This window comes from Oncorhynchus clarkii, chromosome 2, assembly GCF_045791955.1.
Source record: "Oncorhynchus clarkii lewisi isolate Uvic-CL-2024 chromosome 2, UVic_Ocla_1.0, whole genome shotgun sequence".
In the NCBI taxonomy this organism is placed as follows: domain Eukaryota; kingdom Metazoa; phylum Chordata; class Actinopteri; order Salmoniformes; family Salmonidae; genus Oncorhynchus; species Oncorhynchus clarkii.
Window position 1 is genome coordinate 14,108,147 of NC_092148.1, and position 18,527 is coordinate 14,126,673.

The 18,527-nt window shown below is 44.9% G+C and overlaps 3 protein-coding genes across 12 annotated transcripts in view; 1 reads left to right on the top strand and 2 right to left on the bottom strand.

Moving 5' to 3' along the window:
• The first annotated feature begins 400 nt into the window (after positions 1–400).
• Positions 401–9,801, top strand: LOC139422237 (tumor necrosis factor receptor superfamily member 5-like). Its single transcript, XM_071173414.1, has 8 exons — positions 401–770; positions 2,733–2,858; positions 4,754–4,900; positions 5,311–5,404; positions 5,580–5,656; positions 6,014–6,127; positions 8,462–8,599; positions 9,374–9,801. Exons 1-8 carry the CDS (start codon positions 689–691, stop codon positions 9,553–9,555), a joined length of 960 nt encoding a protein of 319 aa, XP_071029515.1. The 5' UTR covers positions 401–688; the 3' UTR covers positions 9,556–9,801.
• A 676-nt stretch (positions 9,802–10,477) lies between these two features.
• On the bottom strand, positions 10,478–13,843 carry LOC139422246 (retinol-binding protein 1-like). Of its 2 annotated transcripts, XM_071173431.1 has the most exons (5): positions 13,243–13,377; positions 12,905–13,016; positions 12,554–12,738; positions 11,949–12,050; positions 10,478–10,918 (listed from the first exon to the last, which is right to left on the bottom strand). In XM_071173431.1, exons 2-5 carry the CDS (start codon positions 12,924–12,926, stop codon positions 10,865–10,867), a joined length of 363 nt encoding a protein of 120 aa, XP_071029532.1. In that variant the 5' UTR covers positions 12,927–13,016; positions 13,243–13,377; the 3' UTR covers positions 10,478–10,864. The 2 variants fall into 2 exon arrangements, with proteins under 2 accessions (XP_071029532.1, XP_071029526.1); XM_071173425.1 differs by lacking the exon at positions 12,905–13,016 and having other exon boundaries at positions 13,243–13,843.
• Positions 13,808–18,527, bottom strand: part of LOC139422179 (tyrosine-protein phosphatase non-receptor type 6-like) — a 35,944-nt gene continuing 31,224 nt past the window's right edge. For 6 of the 9 annotated variants that reach the window (XM_071173394.1, XM_071173402.1, XM_071173341.1 and 3 more), the window contains one exon: positions 13,933–14,639. In XM_071173394.1, coding sequence (XP_071029495.1) covers positions 14,537–14,639 — 103 coding nt within the window. In that variant the 3' untranslated portion in view covers positions 13,933–14,536. Of the gene's footprint in view, positions 14,640–18,527 lie in introns of all 9 variants that reach the window. The other 3 variants (XM_071173366.1, XM_071173373.1, XM_071173358.1) reach the window with 2 other exon arrangements.

An 18,527-nucleotide genomic window follows, 5' to 3' on the forward strand; every position in this document is an offset into this window, starting at 1 on the left:
TTTTCCATGCCAAAAAAATGTTGAATTGAATTGACAGAGAAAGGGAGAGTGCATAGAGAGTGAGGGAGAGAGAGAGAGAAGAAGGAAGAAAGAGAGAGTCAGGGATATATATTTCTGTCTTCATCTACTCATCATATAAACACATCTCTCAGATCAGCAGCATTACAACACTATCAGGACAAAGGTTCAGCAAATGAATAAAGGGAGAGACTGGAAGGGCTGGAGTGGTCAGGAGAAGTATCTTATTGTGTTGGTGTGTATTGTGTGCCATATCTGGACATGCTGATCTGGAGACAGTGCCAAAAGCAGCCTCTAGAATCCTCCTCTCTGCAGCTAGTTTACACGGTCCAGAACAGTGCACCTCGTGCCAGAGAGGGAGGGCAGGAAGGAAAGGGGGGAGAGAGAGAGAAGCACAGAGCAGATGAGGGGCATCGGGGCTTTCCGCTGTGGAGGACAAGCGAGGGGGAAAGAGGTGGGTGAGAGAGGAGAGGAAGCAGCTCTATATTTTCACTGAGAGGACGAAGGACACAGCAGAGGAGAAGACAAAGAGCGAGTGATACTTCAGCGGAAGAAAGAAGTCAAAGTCAGAAATAGTGATAGAGAACAAGGAGAGAGAGCTAGAGGCGGAGTGTGAAAGGATATACATTCAACTGAGACCACAAAGAGACTATCATCAAATGTACTAGAGATGACTGGATTGGGATGCAAAACTGAGGAATACCTTCATGATGCTTCTGGGGTGGAAATGTGCTGTGAGCGTTGTCGTAAAGGTCAGTGACTACTGGTGTGTTTCTGTTGTCATAAAGGTCTGTGACTACTGGTGTGTTTCTGTTGTCATAAAGGTCAGTGAATACTGGTGTGTTTCTGTTGTCGTAAAGGTCAGTGACTACTGGTGTGTTTCTGTTGTCATAAAGGTCAGTGACTACTGGTGTGTTTCTGTTGTCGTTAAGGTCTGTGACTACTGGTGTGTTTCTGTTGTCGTTAAGGTCTGTGACTACTGGTGTGTTTCTGTTGTCATAAAGGTCAGTGACTACTGGTGTGTTTCTGTTGTCATAAAGGTCTGTGACTACTGGTGTATTTCTGTTGTCATAAAGGTCAGTGACTACTGGTGTGTTTCTGTTGTCGTAAAGGTCTGTGACTACTGGTGTGTTTCTGTTGTCGTAAAGGTCAGTGACTACTGGTGTGTTTCTGTTGTCATAAAGGTCAGTGACTACTGGTATGTTTCTGTTGTCATAAAGGTCAGTGACTACTGGTGTGTTTCTGTTGTCGTAAAGGTCAGTGACTACTGGTGTGTTTCTGTTGTCGTAAAGGTCTGTGACTACTGGTATGTTTCTGTTGTCGTAAAGGTCAGTGACTACTGGTGTGTTTCTGTTGTCGTAAAGGTCAGTGACTACTGGTGTGTTTCTGTTGTTGTAAAGGTCAGTGACTACTGGTGTGTTTCTGTTGTTGTTAAGGTCAGTGACTACTGGTGTGTTTCTATTGTCGTAAAGGTCTGTGACTACTGGTGTGTTTCTGTTGTCGTAAAGGTCAGTGACTACTGGTGTGTTTCTGTTGTCGTAAAGGTCAGTGACTACTGGTGTGTTTCTGTTGTCATAAAGGTCTGTGACTACTGGTGTGTTTCTGTTGTCATAAAGGTCAGTGACTACTGGTGTGTTTCTGTTGTTGTAAAGGTCAGTGACTACTGGTGTGTTTCTATTGTCATAAAGGTCTGTGACTACTGGTGTGTTTCTGTTGTCGTAAAGGTCAGTGACTACTGGTGTGTTTCTGTTGTCGTTAAGGTCTGTGACTACTGGTGTGTTTCTGTTGTCGTAAAGGTCAGTGACTACTGGTGTGTTTCTGTTGTCATAAAGGTCAGTGACTACTGGTGTGTTTCTGTTGTCATAAAGGTCAGTGACTACTGGTGTGTTTCTGTTGTCATAAAGGTCAGTGACTACTGGTGTGTTTCTGTTGTCGTAAAGGTCAGTGACTACTGGTGTGTTTCTGTTGTCATAAAGGTCAGGGACTACTGGTGTGTTTCTGTTGTCATAAAGGTCAGGGACTACTGGTGTGTTTCTGTTGTTGTAAAGGTCAGTGACTACTGGTGTGTTTCTGTTGTCGTAAAGGTCTGTGACTACTGGTGTGTTTCTGTTGTCATAAAGGTCAGTGACTACTGGTGTGTTTCTGTTGTCATAAAGGTCAGTGACTACTGGTGTGTTTCTGTTGTCGTAAAGGTCAGTGACTACTGGTGTGTTTCTGTTGTCATAAAGGTCAGTGACTACTGGTGTGTTTCTGTTGTCATAAAGGTCAGTGACTACTGGTGTGTTTCTGTTGTTCAGGTGGCTGTTGGAGCAAGATGTCTGAAAGACCAGCGTTATACATGTGCCACATATACATATTATACTATATTATCAAATGATGAAGTGCAGTATAGAGGGGAAAAAAGCAGTCCCTTTATCTCCACAACACTACATAAACACACAGGAGGCTGCTGGGGGGAGGACGGCTCATAATAACGTCTGGAGCGGCACAAATGGAATGGCATCAAACACATGGAAAACGTTTGTTTGATGTTGATAATATCATTCCACTCATTCTGCTCCAGCCATTACCACGAGCCCGTCCTCCCCAATTAAAATGACACCAACCTCCTGTGATGAACATGTTACTATGGACAGTATAATACGGTGGCCTATATGTGGGGGTATGGATGATCACATTTCTCTGTCATTCTCTCATTCCCAACCTCACTCCAGGACAGTATGTTCGCACCGACTGTGGCAAGTCTACAAAAACAGAGTGTGAAACCTGTCAACGTGAATACTACACTGCTGAATTAAACTCCTTGAAAAAATGTCTACCCTGTAGGCTCTGCCATTCCAGTAAGTCCCCTTCCTTCCTCCCTCCTCCCTCTGTCACTTCCTCCTCTTTATTCTGACAGTTCTACTCATTGTTCTCCTGTCTCCTTAAAATCATTAATTTTTGATCTGACTCATCCTCTCTCTCTCTCTCTCTCTCTCTCTCTCTCTCTCCCCCACCCTGCTCTATCACTACCTCTCTCTCTCTCCCCCACCCTGCTCTCTCTCCCCCACCCTGCTCTCTCTCTCTCTCTCTCATTCTCATTCTCTCTCTCTCTCTCTCACTCTCTCTCTCTCTCTCTCATTCTCTCTCATTCTCTCTCTTTCATTCTCTCTCTTTCATTCTCTCTCTCTCTCCCCCATCCCTGCTATCGCTCTCTCTCTCTCTCATTCTCTCTTTCTCTCGCTCGCTCCCCCCGACCCGCCTATCTTTCTCTCTCTATCACTTTCCATCCCCTCTCTCTATCCCACCTCTTTATCCCATCTCTCTCCCCATCTTTCCATTCCCTCTCTCTATCCCACCTCTCTCCTCATCTTTCCATCCCCTCTCTATCCCACCTCTCTCCTCATCTTTCCATCCCCTCTCTCTATCCCACCTCTCTCCTCATCTTTCCATCCCCTCTCTCTATCCCACCTCTCTCTCTCCTCATCTTTCCATCCCCTCTCTCTATCCCACCTCTCTCCTCATCTTTCCATCCCCTCTCTCTATCCCACCTCTCTCCTCATCTTTCCATCCCCTCTCTCTATCCCACCTCTCTCCTCATCTTTCCATCCCCTCTCTCTATCCCACCTCTCTCCTCATCTTTCCATCCCCTCTCTCTATCCCACCTCTCTCTCTCCTCATCTTTCCATTCCCTCTCTCTATCCCACCTCTCTCCTCATCTTTCCATCCCCTCTCTATCCCACCTCTCTCCTCATCTTTCCATCCCCTCTCTTTATCCCACCTCTCTCCTCATCTTTCCATCCCCTCTCTCTATCCCACCTCTCTCCTCATCTTTCCATCCCCTCTCTCTATCCCACCTCTCTCCTCATCTTTACATCCCCTCTCTCTATCCCACCTCTCTCCTCATCTTTCCATCCCCTCTCTCTATCCCACCTCTCTCCTCATCTTTACATCCCCTCTCTCTATCCCACCTCTCTCCTCATCTTTCCATCCCCTCTCTCTATCCCACCTCTCTCCTCATCTTTCCATCCCCTCTCTCTATCCCACCTCTCTCCTCATCTTTCCATCCCCTCTCTCTATCCCACCTCTCTCCTCATCTTTCCATCCCCTCTCTCTATCCCACCTCTCTCCTCATCTTTCCATCCCCTCTCTCTATCCCACCTCTCTCCTCATCTTTCCATCCCCTCTCTCTATCCCACCTCTCTCCTCATCTTTACATCCCCTCTCTCTATCCCACCTCTCCTCATCTCTCTTGAAATTTTCATTATTTTCACCTCACTTCATATTTTTTTGCCTCTCCCACTCAATACCCAACTCTCCCTCTACCGTCCTCTCTCCCACTCAATACCCCAACTCTCCCTCTACCATCCTCTCTCCCACTCTTTCTCTCCCTTCTCTTCTCTCCATCTCCCTCTACCATCCTCTCTCCCACTCTTTCTCTCCCTTCTCTTCTCTCCGTCTCCCTCTCCCTCTACCGTCCTCTCTCCCACTCTTTCTCTCCCTTCTCTTCTCTCCATCTCCCTCTCCCTCTACCATCCTCTCTCACACTCTTTCTCTCCCTTCTCTTCTCTCCCTCTACCATCCTCTCTCCCACTCTTTCTCTCCCTTCTCTTCTCTCCATCTCTCTCTCCCTCTACCATCCTCTCTCCCACTCTTTCTCTCCCTTCTCTTCTCTCCGTCTCCCTCTCCCTCTACCATCCTCTCTCCCACTCTTTCTCTCCCTTCTCTTCTCTCCGTCTCCCTCTCCCTCTCTCAGGCAGTAACCAGAAGGTATTGAAGGAGTGTGAAGCCAGTAGTGACAGGCAATGTGTGTGTAAGACTGGTTTCTACTGTACAGACAATGGATGTGAACACTGCCTACCCGTGACCCTGTGCCCTCTGGGTTCAGGTGTCGTGAATCAAGGTGAGAACTGCCTCCTCACCTCTACCCCACAGGAGGTTGGTGGCACCTTAATTAGGGAGGACATGCTCGTGATAATGGCTGCAGCGGAATGAGAGGAATGATGGTTTGATGCCATTCCATTTGCTCCGTTCCAGACATTATTAAGGGCTGTTCTCCCCTCAGCAGCCTCCTCACCTCTACACCCTGTTCTAATATGACAGACCATTGCCTCTGATGAGCTGATCATGAGTTGGAGATACTAAGGCTGGTATTGAAAAGACACCTGACAAGAAATCAGAGTCTGTAGTCTAATAAGCTGCACTCAGAGTCAATGTTTAAACCACTGTTTACTGTGCTTGTATAATCTGCTGGATGTATGTACTTTACTTTGAGCAGCTGACATGTCTGACACTTGTTCCTAAACCCCCCAGCCAACCCCCAGAATGACACAGTCTGTGCCCCGTGCCAACCTGGGACCTATAACAGCGTCAACGATGCCATCACACACTGCCAATCACACACCAGGTCAGAACCCTTCACACAAAGTGGCTCTGATTTTTATCGAACGTCAACTCAGTGGGTGCATTTGGTTGGCACGAAACATTTGACATTTTTTCTACAATTGTGGGACAGTGGGGTTAACTGTGGGGTTAAACTCCTTTCTCTGTTTCACAATCACTTTCTTTCCTCTCTCTCTCAGGTGTGGGGACCTCGGGAGGGAGGTGAAAAGTGCTGGGACTGAGACTACCGATGCTGTGTGTGGTGCCTTCATATCTCGTAGGTCTAATAGCATCTCCTTTTATTGCACAGTAGTATAGAATATATAGAAAACTAGATGGTATGACATTTTACCAATATTTCTTCTTCCTCCCCTCTTTCTCTCTTCATTGAATGATTTATTGACATAAGTAATGTACATCTAATACTGTAAACAAGATTAGAGCACATTGCATTCTCCCTCAGAAATGGTTCAGATAGAGCCTCATATAGATTTGCTGGATGTTAGGATCAATCAAAACAAACCTCTCTCTCTCTTTCTGTCCCTCTCCCTCTGTCACTCACTCGCTCTCTCTCTTTATCCCACTGTCTCTCTCCCTGTCTCTCTCCGTCTCACGCTCTCCCCCTGTCCCTCAGGGTGTCACTGGATCCTACCTACCAGTCTGTGGGCGGGACTAGTGGTGACCTCACTCCTCATCATAATCTTGATCTACATCTATTGGAGGGCCAAGGATCAATCATACATGCCAGGTGTGTATATCATCACTGCCAACACCCAAATAGTGTGTATTTGTTCACTCCTCATCGTGGATTTGATGTAAGCATTGGCTAGAGGGAGTTGCCACCATATTCCAGGGACTCTCTTTGTACTGTAGAACAAGTTTTAGGTATTTACCAAGACATTACAATGAAACATTTTAATAAGACAGAAAAATAGGGTTGTTGGTCAGGAGCGATGTAGGTGTGGCAGGGTAGGCTTCTTGTGCAGGCTCACGTGAGACCCCTTGTCTGGGTACCTGGTAGGCCACGGTAGGCCCCTTGGACAGGTGCGGGTTGGCCCCTAGGATGAGCACAGCGTAGGCAGGCCCTTGAAGGGCGCGAGTTGGACCCTCCGGCGGGCGCAGGTTGGCTCCTTGGGTTAGCACAGGTTGGCCCCTTGGATGGGTGCGGGGTCATGTTGTAAACCTGTGACGTGGATTAGCCAAAGCCCAGGGCATCAGGAAAGGTGGAAACTCTTTACAGCACAGCAGGGTGTGGCGTCAATGGGGGAGCGGAAGGAGATGCCACGGCAACAGCGTCACTGAGGCTCCATTTGGGAAGCGTGTGACAACTCCAAAGCAACTGCCAGCTGATGCTTTGTGTCCAGTGCGGTTGGGAGTTAGACGAGGGTCTTGACTGGTCCACAGTGGTGACATTACAGGTTCAGTAGATATGGGTAGCTAGGGGAAGAGGTGGTGTAATGCTGCGCCATTTCCCACAATGGCGCTTGTTTATGTTGGTAGCCCAAATACGTGATGAATGGAGACGAAGTCATGCTGTCCTGTCTGGTTGATGGGTGACCAACCACTCCGACACTGCCTACAGTGGAAACACTGTCTCTGCCGTGGTGGATGGAAATCTGCTGCAGTGCACCTGGTAAACATCCTCCAACTTGAAGGATCATGACAAATAAGCTAAGGAACCCAGGTAGGTCATTGGGAAATGACTGAGAAATGGCTTGACAGGCTTTAAATACAAACAAGAAGTGTGAACGAGCCTATCAGGGCAGTTCTGATCCTTACTGACAGGTGTGGGATTGCATGAGCGAGTCTCCAGGTGAAATCAACTTGCTTGATCAAGTCCACCTCAGCTGGATGCTACTCCACTCTGAGGGCTGTTGTACATACATCATTATAACCTATTAACAACTTGTTTGTTTCTTTGGGAGTCATTCAAAAAGCACCACTCTTGGTCCCATTTGATAGTTAGGCCTACTAACTGTTAAGTAAATGCTCTTTTCGTTTCTCTGTGTGATTTCCCAGCCAGCAGATTTCAGATCATGTACAGTAGATTTTACCCGGTGACAGATGTAGAGGCTGTGAGAACTCTTAGTGTGTCTTTTCTCTCCTACACAGTGACAATATGCATCACATTGTAAAAGTATTAGGTGTCAAGGTGCTAGACGTAATTTGGATTGAATGAAGGGAAACAAGGTCATTGCTTTTCACCGTCAGACGTAGGAACTCGCCACTTCCTCTAGAGATTAATCAGATCAAAGACAATATGAGTTATAGTGAAACTCGTATGCATCGCTCATGTTTATGCTCGATCAGGGGCTGAGAGCACAGCACATCAACCAATATGAGTCCAAGTGCAGATAAAAGTCACAGGAGCTTATATAAGGGGGGACACTAGACACCACTGCTATTGGCTTCTGGTTATAACATTTATGTTTCAGCCTAATATCTCAAACAAACAGATGTTTGTTAAGAAACGACTGACCATAAAATTGGAAGTTGAGAGAACATTGTAGGCACATAGAGGATATCCGTGATCTCAAACTCATATCCTCTTTTTGAAAAATGCTGTTTGAAATTTTATTTCTAAGGGTTATTTGACATTGATATTTCGATCATATATATATATATTTAATTCAAATCAAACTAAATGTAGGTTCCACAGAATAAATAACCAGTTAGACTACCCTGTGAAGGTAGAAATAAGAACAACTGCCTCCAGATTCCATGTACATCTACTCATTATCAGTTTAGAAACTATAGTAGGTATGAAACAAGCTTCTACTGTAGCTTCTTGAGTTTCTGAGACTTGGGGACAAAACCACATCCTGTTCTATGTTGAGCTTGACACTGTTGTTGGAAAACCACATGACACGTTTCACAGCCAGCTAACTCATAGCAAGAAAGCGTTGGGTAAAGTACAGTGGCGTCACCGGTTGACACATTTGGTGACTGTCCTATTAATCAATGCTTCACCAGTGGCGGTTGGACTTACCCACAATAACAAGTCAGATAAGATACAGCAAGTATATGAATGTTGATAGTGCTACTCAGTGATCTCATGTCTGTCTTCCTGTCTTGTCTGTAGCCAACTCCAGTGGTCCTGGTATTCCTGTAGAGCCTGCACCTCCTTCCTTCGCTCCAGCTGAGCTCAAGTTCCCCTCAGAGTGCAACAGCCATTGGAGCCTGGACCAGAAAGTTACTGAGCCACTCTTCATCAACACAGGTGAAAGTCCCTCAGTGGTAGTTGGAATAGTTCACCACAATTACAAATGTACCTCTTCTAGTGCACAAGAAAGGAGGTATTTAGTACACCCAGAGAGTAGGTTGGGTTTGTTTACTGAGCTACAGGTTAGCATTAGCATCATAGAGTGCAGAACAATATGAGTGATGGGACCCTGGTTACCATGGTTTAAGGGCTCGATTCAATCTATATTGCTGAGGTTTAGCGTTATAGAGCGATTTCAATTTAAAGGCAATGTTCCCCTAAATGCTGTATATGTCGGCTCAATTGGAAATTACCTTTCAATTTCAAGCACGTAATTCAGCGCCATAGAGCTGAACTCCGGCAATATACATTTGACATTTTGATGAACTAACCCTTTAAATCATCTCCTGACAAATCGCATCACCAAAAACACACTGTTTCCATGTAGAGTAGCTATTTGTGATAAACCTTCATTAGTCTATATTACACTGTATCCATCACTCATAGTAGTTCTGCAGCTTCCCAATGATCAATAATGTGATGACTCTCCCCACTTAGAATGGATCAGATGTAATGTAATCTAAACTGAGGCTGCCCATATAATCAACCATCAGGATGAGCTATTCTCCATTTGCAAGAGCCTAAATCAAATCATTAAAATACATGTATTGTTACCTCTTTGGACATGATGATGGGGCCTGTGTAGGCTTCATGAATGATAAATGCTGTACTACGTGAGGTTGGAGGAGGGTTATTGTTGTGTGCTCATACTATTTCCCTTGTGTATCCCAGCTGTTATTCAGGTAAAGGGCTATACACCAGACTGTGAAGTTGAGGCCGATGGCGCCACCATAACAATGACAACATCAGAGCGATTCAGCCAATCGGATCACAGTAATGGAATGAGAGGAAATGACATCAGACCCTCCCGCTACCTATCAGAGCCACAGGAAGATGAGTGGCCAGGGACTTAATTCTGATTTTCAACTAAATCCTTTTTTTTGTATTACATTTTTCAATGAACAAGACCTACATGGGAAAACAGCTGAGCAGATTCCTCCTTGAAGGTTCCTGGATACAATCCCTTTTGTAAAGTCTTATCTCTGCAATGCAAATATACTGAACTATAAACATCCAATGAACATTCTTTGTTTCTTAGGTCATTGAAAAAAACCGTTGGGAGGGTTTAAATAAAGTATAACCACTGAGGTCAAATGTCATCATAGATTCTCTATTTTACATTTTTATAAGGAACTTTCAAAGCCCCCGGCGGCTGGACATTCCCTAATGACGACCTGTTGTTGTCAGTTACTTGATATGAACATCAAAGTGGTGGAAAAGAGATTGATGAAGTAGATGTATATATATAGATAGATATTCATTTTGACATCACAGCATCTGTTCAATGATGTTTTAACCACAGCATTGAAAATTCTGTCAAAACAGTTGACGCTTTAGCAAAGTGCAGAATCTAAAATGTAGACAACACCCGAGTGGACACTGATTAATTAAGTGTTTGTCGCCCCCTGTAGGATAGGAGTAGCAGCAGCTACCATACTTCAAACTGCTTTACCCTGCCCTCTAGTGTTATCAGCTAGCATTTACAGCTAAATGCGGATTGCTTTCACACAGGCAGCCAAGTCTGATATTGTTTTCCATTGGTCTTTTGACCAATAACATCAGATCTTTCCACATCAGATGTTTTTCAGAGCTGATCGGATTGGTCAAAAGACCAATTTTTTTTTTTTTTTAAAGAACAGAATTGGGCTGCCTGTGTAAACACAGCCCTTTAGGCACAGACCAAGGGTAAGCCCCAAATCCTAACCAATGGGAGTGAAAAACGCTGAACTGACTTTCGATCACAGATCACACAAAAATACACATTGAAGGGAAGAGTTAGGACAGTACCATAAAGAGGCAACATCTGTATTTGTAGTGTGGAGCATCAGGTGGTATATTTGGACACAGAACAGCCACATTCAACACAAAAGGGAACATTCAATGGCATTGTGAACTAGCGTAGTGCTATATGAGGAAACACATTGGGAATGTTTACACAGTTCACCCTGCACTGTACCATGACAACATTCAAAACTGACAATCTTTCCCACAGTGAAATAGCACACTAATTAAAAATATCTTAAATGCTGTCCATTAAGTAATGGTTTTAAAACAATGATGATCATATTTGTATAACTCTGGCACTTATATACCAAGTCCTAGACTGTTTTCTAATGAGAATCATGAATGTTGAGTTGATGAACGGGATCCTTCCCAGTGGTTTCAGTCTGCCTTCTTGAAGAGTTGCCTGGCGACCACATCTCCAACTCTCATCTCCTAGAGGGTTGAGAAGAGGGTGGAGAAAGAGAAAAGAGGGAGGGGTTTGGGTGGGTGAGTGTGAGAGTGAGTGTGTGAGAGTGAGTGTGTGCGTGTGACAGTGAGTGTCTGCTTGGGAAAAGATCATTAATGGACTCAGTCACAATAAAAACGCTGTGCTCTTTTCTCTCCGGACTCTGTAATCCTATCTCTCCTCTTCCTCTCTCTCTCTCTCCTTACCCCTCCCCCCACATACACATGTACTTCCCCACTCTCAATCCCACTCCCCCTCGCGCCCCTCCCTCCACCTCTTCTTGCGTTACTCACCAAATCCACCCTTTACTGCCTGATCCCCAGTGGTATTTATTTCCAAACTTCTCTTTCGGATTTGAACAAAATATCAATGAGGTATTGTTTTCTATTAGAAGCATTTGGGAGCTGTTTAATAAAACAATGCTGATTGTTTGAAATCGTAATCAGCATTTGCATGTAATCACAAGCAAAAACAGATTGCCCAACTAAAGTCCATCTGAAGCACAGGCCTAAACAGAAGCTTGTGATTCTCCTCCCAATCCCTTCACTATGAAGAGTCTTGTTGAAGTCTGTATTTAGCTCATTAAAATGGTAACGAACAATAACCTTTCCTTATTCTTCCTGTTCCTGCCCATTCCTTCACCCTGAAGACTTAAGTGTTTTCCTCTGTTTCTTTCTCCTTTTTCGGGCCCCACACATTTCTTTCCCATGTACAAGCAACACATAAGGAGGCTGGAGGGCCATACACCCCCTCTTTTTTTAGAAGGACCTCATTTGTTCTCACACAAACACACGCACGGACACGTGCACGCATACAACTTAAGCAGTGAATAACTTCCATTACCAAATCTGATTTGCATATCCCCCACTTTCAAAATGGTATATCAATCCCAGCATCTTCTTTCCTCCCAAATCTTTCCTGCTTTCCTCCCTTGCTCTGGCCTTGTGTTCACCTCTATTCCTATTCCCTTCCATACCTTATCCCTCTCTGTTCATCCATCCCTCCCTTCATTCTCACCAGGTGTAGCTTGTCTCCCTCGAGCCAGTGTGTCCATCCTCTTCCCTCCTTCTCTCCTCTCTGAACACACACCAGCTTATCACCCTCCCAGTCCACTGTGGTCTAAAAACAGAGAAAAACTGAGCTAACACACACCAGCTTATCACCCACCCAGCCCACTGTGGTTAACACACACACACACCCTTGTACCACTCTCAGTTTGGCGCAGTCTGAAAACAAGCAACAGGGGGTGGTTATGACAGGTGCACACACACACACACACACACACACACACACACACACACACACACACACACACACACACACACACACACACACACACACACACACACACACACACACACACACACACACACACACACACACACAGCTGGAAAATAGTCTATTCACCCAAACAAGGCAAAGTAGTATGACAAGTACACCTATATGAAGTCAATTAGAAAGAATTTGTACAAGTCTGAACAAGCCATGAAACAGACAAACATAAGGGAAAACATCAACAGATAACAGAAATACATTTAGCCACTGTCTTTACTAACAGCACATGATGAAGACCACAGAGACCACCCACCCAACCATACATGTAGAACTGTAAACACACACACCTGACAGACTCGTCCATCCACAGGTCCCAGGTCCTCCGTGAAGACCTGACCCAGTTTGAAATCCATATCAAAGTCCTTAAAGGTGGTCAATGTGCGGATCTTCATACTGCCCGTGGCCGGGTCGTGGACTATCTGTTTAGTGGGCTTCAACATACACACTATCTTCCGCAGGGCAAAATTAATATCTGACGGAGAGAGAGAATTAATCAACCAAACATAACACCTTGCCATTCTAGTAATGAGGTAGTGTATCTGAGGCAACATCTCTGACCTACAGCTGTGTCTGTCCTTTTACATGTCCTGTTAATGTTTCCAGATATCACACACGCACAGACAGAGGCACACACACACCCCTGTCTGTGTCCAGGGTCATTTACAGGCTAAGGCGCCATGATGATCTATCACTCGGCTCTGTGAATGGAGACGGCAAGCCTTTCGATGAGTCGCTACCCCTCAAATTAATCTCAAAGCAGTAGGCAAACAATGGGGGAAAAATATGTTAATTTCAGTCAAATCGAATGAATGAATCGTGATAAATTAAAATGAAAGGAGGCAAGTTGCAGAGGTACAGTAAACTCTTAAAACGTGTCATTTTACAACTACACGAATTGGACACTTTTTAACAATAACGCATTTGTAGCTAATATATGTGGTAACAGACAAAGACATTACGATTCATATAATCTTACCCAAAGCTGCTAGGTAGTTCTCGAAGTTATCTTGAGACACCATGTGAAATGTCCCTGTGTAATTTGGTTTAGACATCTTTTAGCCTTTAGTTTTGCAGAGGAACTCAACAAAGAAAACTGTAACCTACAGTGTTGCCTCTTCTCTACAGATACTCTCTTTCTCTGCTCTTTTCACTGCTCTCACCACTACCGCATTGTTTGATAATAATAAGACTTATGCAACCTGTGAGCTAACCTTCTGTCTGCTAGTGTCAGTTGGAAGGTATGCGGCTTTACGCAAAACTGCAACTCGATAAAGGAATGATTGAGCTGCTGGAATGTTTTAGAGCGGCGGTCGTATCCACAATGACTGTCCTCTGCTCCCTTCACTCCTTCAATTCCCGGGTATCGATTCCCTGATGCAAACGTTGCACAACCCTTTAAAATCCCTATTCGCTCCCTCTGCTCTCCCACGGAAAGCGTAAACTCCTCCCCACGGAGCTTTATGCAAACAGCTTTTGTTCCACTAATCCTCTTCCTAAAATGTGCCCTTTCCGCGTTAATTAAACGCTATTCTCTCCATCTCTTTATTTACAATTGCTTTATTGGCATGGGACATATGCTTACATTGCCAAAACGTGAAAAACATTCAACAAAAGTGAAATAAGCAATCAGAAATTAACAGTAAACATTACACACACAAAAGTGTTCAAAGTTTTTCTCGCTCTCCTTCACTATCGCTGTTTGGAGAGCAGACTGTGTTCTGTACCACATACGGAGAAGAGGGAGGCGGGGAAAAGTTCATTCATCTCGCTCAAAGTTTTCATCTCACTCCGGGCAGCCACTTGGGGTCGTCGGCGACTCTGAGGGAGCCCAGTGATGTTTCCAATGTTAGTCTATAAACATAATAGCTCATTATAGAGATATGTCTTATCCAAAACTTTCATTGGAATGACAGAGTGGCTGTGTGTCCCCGCTGTGCTAGATCCCGTGGTCATGGCATTTTATTATATTAATTGCAGAATATTCTATAGGCTTTGCATCCATGGATACAATACACTTGTGATGAAGAAAGAAATGAATGCTTATTACTCTGAGCTTTTATTGTCAGCAAACATTTAAATCCATTACCATTTGCATAGGTGCAGAATGGTTCCATGGTTCACGGCTATCAGTACTTTGCTTTATAATCTTAATTATATCACAGACATCAACTTTATCACTTGATATCAAAAAACACTAAGATAAATCTTTTAAAATAAAAATGTAATATCAAATTCAATATTAAATCATCAGGACACAGCTCTCTCATCCTCTATCTTTTTCTCACAGAGCCACTCTTCTTCTCCTCTGACTTCTGCTTCTTCACATCTTTCTTTCCTTTGGCTAGGTTTTCATACAATTCCTGTTCCTTGTTTCTAAAAGAGAGACGGTACAAGAGAGAGGACATAATGTTAGAAACCTGCAGCTTCAAATAGCTGAGAGATAAAAATGTAGGCTTCTTTGTGTGTAAGAAAAGGAGCACTCTTTAGATCTTCAGTTAGTAGTAGCCTACCAAACACTACCCTAACCCTACCAAACACTACCCTGACCCTACCCAACACTACCCTGACCCTATCCTAACCCTACCCAACACTACCCTGACCCTATCCTAACCCTACCAAACACTTCCCTGACCCTATCCTGACCCTACCAAACACTACCCTGACCTTATCCTAACCCTACCAAACAGTACCCTGACCCTATCCTAACCCTACCAAACACTACCCTGACCCTACCAAACACTGCCCTGACCATATCCTAACCCTACCAAACACTACCCTGAGCATATCCTATCCCTACCAAACACTACCCTGACCATATCCTAACCCTACCAAACGCTACCCTGACCCAATCCTAACCCTACCAAACACTACACTGACCCTGACCTTATCCTAACCCTACCAAACAGTACCCTGACCCTATCCTAACCCTACCAAACACTACCCTGACCCTACCAAACACTGCCCTGACCATATCCTAACCCTACCAAACACTACCCTGAGCATATCCTATCCCTACCAAACACTACCCTGACAATATCCTAACCCTACCAAACACTGCCCTGACCATATCCTAACCCTACCAAACACTACCAAACACTACCCTGACCCTATCCTAACCCTACCAAACACTACCCCGAACCTACCAAACAGTACCCTGACCCTATCAAACACTACCCTGACCCTATCCTAACCCTACCAAACACTACCCTGACCCGACCAAACAGTAAACTGACCCTATCCTATCCGTACCAAACACTACCCTGACAGTACCCTGACCCTACCAAACACTACCCTGACCTTATCCTAACCCTACCAAACAGTACCCTGACCCTACCAAACACTACCCGGACCCTACCAAACACTAGCCTGACAGTACCCTGACCGTACCCTGACCCTACCAAACACTACGCTGACACTACCCTGACACTACCCTGACCCTAACAAACAGTGCCCTGACAGTACCAAACACTAGCCTGACACTACCCTGACAGTACCCTGACCATACCAAACACTACCCTGACACTACCCTGACCGTACCAAACACTACCCTGACAGTACCCTGACCATACCAAACACTACCCTGACAGTACCCTGACCATACCATCACTACCCTGACACTACCCTGGCCGTTCCAAACAGTACCCTGACAGGTTAATAATACAAGGATAGTTCGCAAATGTACAACAGGTAAAAACAGGTATGGCCTAGCTTAGGAGATAAACACTCAGAAGTGGTGACAGTGACACATTTCATACCGTACATAGCCAGCTCAGAGCTCTCCAGTGAACTCTGGATTGTGAGCTTACCCACACCACACTGGATTGTGAGCTTACCCACACCACACTGGATTGTGAGCTTACCCACACCACACTGGATTGTGAGCTTACCCACACCATACTGGATTGTGAGCTTACCCACACCACACTGGATTGTAAACTTACCCACACCACACTGGATTGTGAGCTTACCCACACCATACTGGATTGTGAGCTTACCCACACCACACTGGATTGTAAACTTACCCACACCATACTGGATTGTAAGCTTACCCACACCACACTGGATTGTGAGCTTACCCACACCACACTGGATTGTGAGCTTACTCACACCACACTGGATTGTGAGCTTACCCACACCATACTGGATTGTGAGCTTACCCACACCACACTGGATTGTAAATTTACCCACACCATACTGGATTGTAAGCTTACCCACACCACACTGGATTGTGAGTTTACCCACATCATACTGGATTGTGAGTTTACCCACACCATACTGGATTGTGAGTTTACCCACACCATACTGGATTGTGAGCTTACCCACACCACACTGGATTGTGAGCTTACCTACACCATACTGGATTGTGAGCTTACCTACACCATACTGGATTGTGAGCTTACCCACACCATACTGGATTGTGAGTTTACCTACACCATACTGGATTGTGAGCTTACCTACATGTTTGAGTGGCCGTAGCCTTGGCCAGGCAGGCACTCGAGGCCAACGGGGAAGCCATTCTACTGTACTGTAATTAGATAAATGGATGAACCAACCAACAGTTTTTCTAACACAACTTAGGGCAGTGAGCTACCCGTGTCAAACCAGTGCCAGACTCACACTGTGGTGTACAAGAGACGTGTTACACTGTGGTGTATTATACTGTACTAGAGACAGGGGTTACATTGTGATGTATTATACTGTACTAGAGACAGGTGTTATACTGTGGTGTATTATACTGTACTAGAGACAGGTGTTACACTGTGGTGTACTATACTGTACTAGAGACAGGTGTTATACTGTGGTGTACCATACTGTACTAGAGACAGGTGTTATACTGTGGTGTACCATACTGTACTAGAGACAGGTGTTATACTGTGGTGTACCATACTGTACTAGAGACAGGTGTTACACTGTGGTGTACCATACTGTACTAGAGACAGGTGTTATACTGTGGTGTATTATACTGTACTAGAGACAGGTGTTATACTGTGGTGTATTATACTGTACTAGAGACAGGTGTTATACTGTGGTGTACCATACTGTACTAGAGACAGGTGTTATACTGTGGTGTATTATACTGTACTAGAGACAGGTGTTATAATGTAGTGTATTATACTGTACTAGAGAAAGGGGTTACACTGTGGTGTACTATACTGTACTAGAGACAGGTGTTATACTGTACTAGAGACAGGCGTTACACTGTGGTGTATTATACTGTACTAGAGAAAGGGGTTACACTGTGGTGTACCATACTGTACTAGAGACAGGTATTATACTGTGGTGTACCATACTGTACTAGAGACAGGTGTTATACTGTGGTGTATTATACTGTACTAGAGACAGGTGTTACACTGTGGTGTACTATACTGTACTAGAGACAGGTGTTACACTGTACTAGAGACAGTTGGTTACACTGTGGTGTACTCTACTGTACTAGAGACAGGGGTTTGATTATACATGAGGTGGGTGCCTCGGGGGCTCTTTCATTACTAGGGCCCAGAGTCTTTCCTGACCATGTCATCTGACCAGGAAGAACTCTGATCCCTATAGCCAACTGTATAACCAGGGTGATCCCTACAGCCAGCTGTATAACCAGGGTGAACCGTGCTGTATAACCAGGGTGATCCCTATAGCCAGCTGTATAACCAGGGTGAACCCTGCTGTATAACCAGGGTGATCCCTATAGCCAGCTGTATAACCAGGGTGATCCCTATAGCCAGCTGTATAACCAGGATGAACCGTGCTGTATATCCAGGGTGATCACTATAGGCAGCTGTATAACTAGGGTGAACTGTGCTGTATTACCAGGGTGATCCCTATGGGCAGCTGTATAACCAGGGTGATCCCTATAGCCAGCTGTATAACTAGGGTGAACTGTGCTGTATTACCAGGATGATCCCTATAGCCCGCTGTATAACCAGGGTGAACCGTGCTGTATAACCAGGGTGATCCCTATAGCCAGCTGTATAACTAGGGTGAACGGTGCTGTATTACCAGGGTGATCCCTATAGCCAGCTGTATAACTAGGGTGGACTGTGCTGTATTACCAGGGTGATCCCTATAGCCAGCTGTATAACCAGGGTGATCCCTTTAGCCAGCTGTATAACCAGGGTGATCCCTATAGCCAGCTGTATAACTAGGGTGAACTGTGCTGTATTACCAGGGTGATCCCTATGGGCAGCTGTATAACCAGGGTGATCCCTATGGCCAGCTGTATAACCAGGGTGAACTGTGATGTATAACCAGGGTGATCCCTATAGC

Bases quoted from the DNA above. Each gene is read 5' to 3' on its own strand.
- LOC139422237 (XM_071173414.1), top strand. From the start codon at position 689: ATGACTGGATTGGGATGCAAAACTGAGGAATACCTTCATGATGCTTCT. The intron at 2,859-4,753 runs GTAAGTCCCCTT...TCCCTCTCTCAG, and splicing joins CTGTAGGCTCTGCCATTCCA to GCAGTAACCAGAAGGTATTG. The intron at 5,657-6,013 runs GTAGGTCTAATA...CCTGTCCCTCAG, and splicing joins GTGTGGTGCCTTCATATCTC to GGTGTCACTGGATCCTACCT.
- LOC139422246 (XM_071173425.1), bottom strand. From the start codon at position 13,318: ATGTCTAAACCAAATTACACAGGGACATTTCACATGGTGTCTCAAGAT. The intron at 12,739-13,242 runs GTAAGATTATAT...TCTCTCCGTCAG, and splicing joins GAACTACCTAGCAGCTTTGG to ATATTAATTTTGCCCTGCGG. The intron at 10,919-11,948 runs GTGAGAATGAAG...TCAACCCTCTAG, and splicing joins AGGGAGACAAGCTACACCTG to GAGATGAGAGTTGGAGATGT.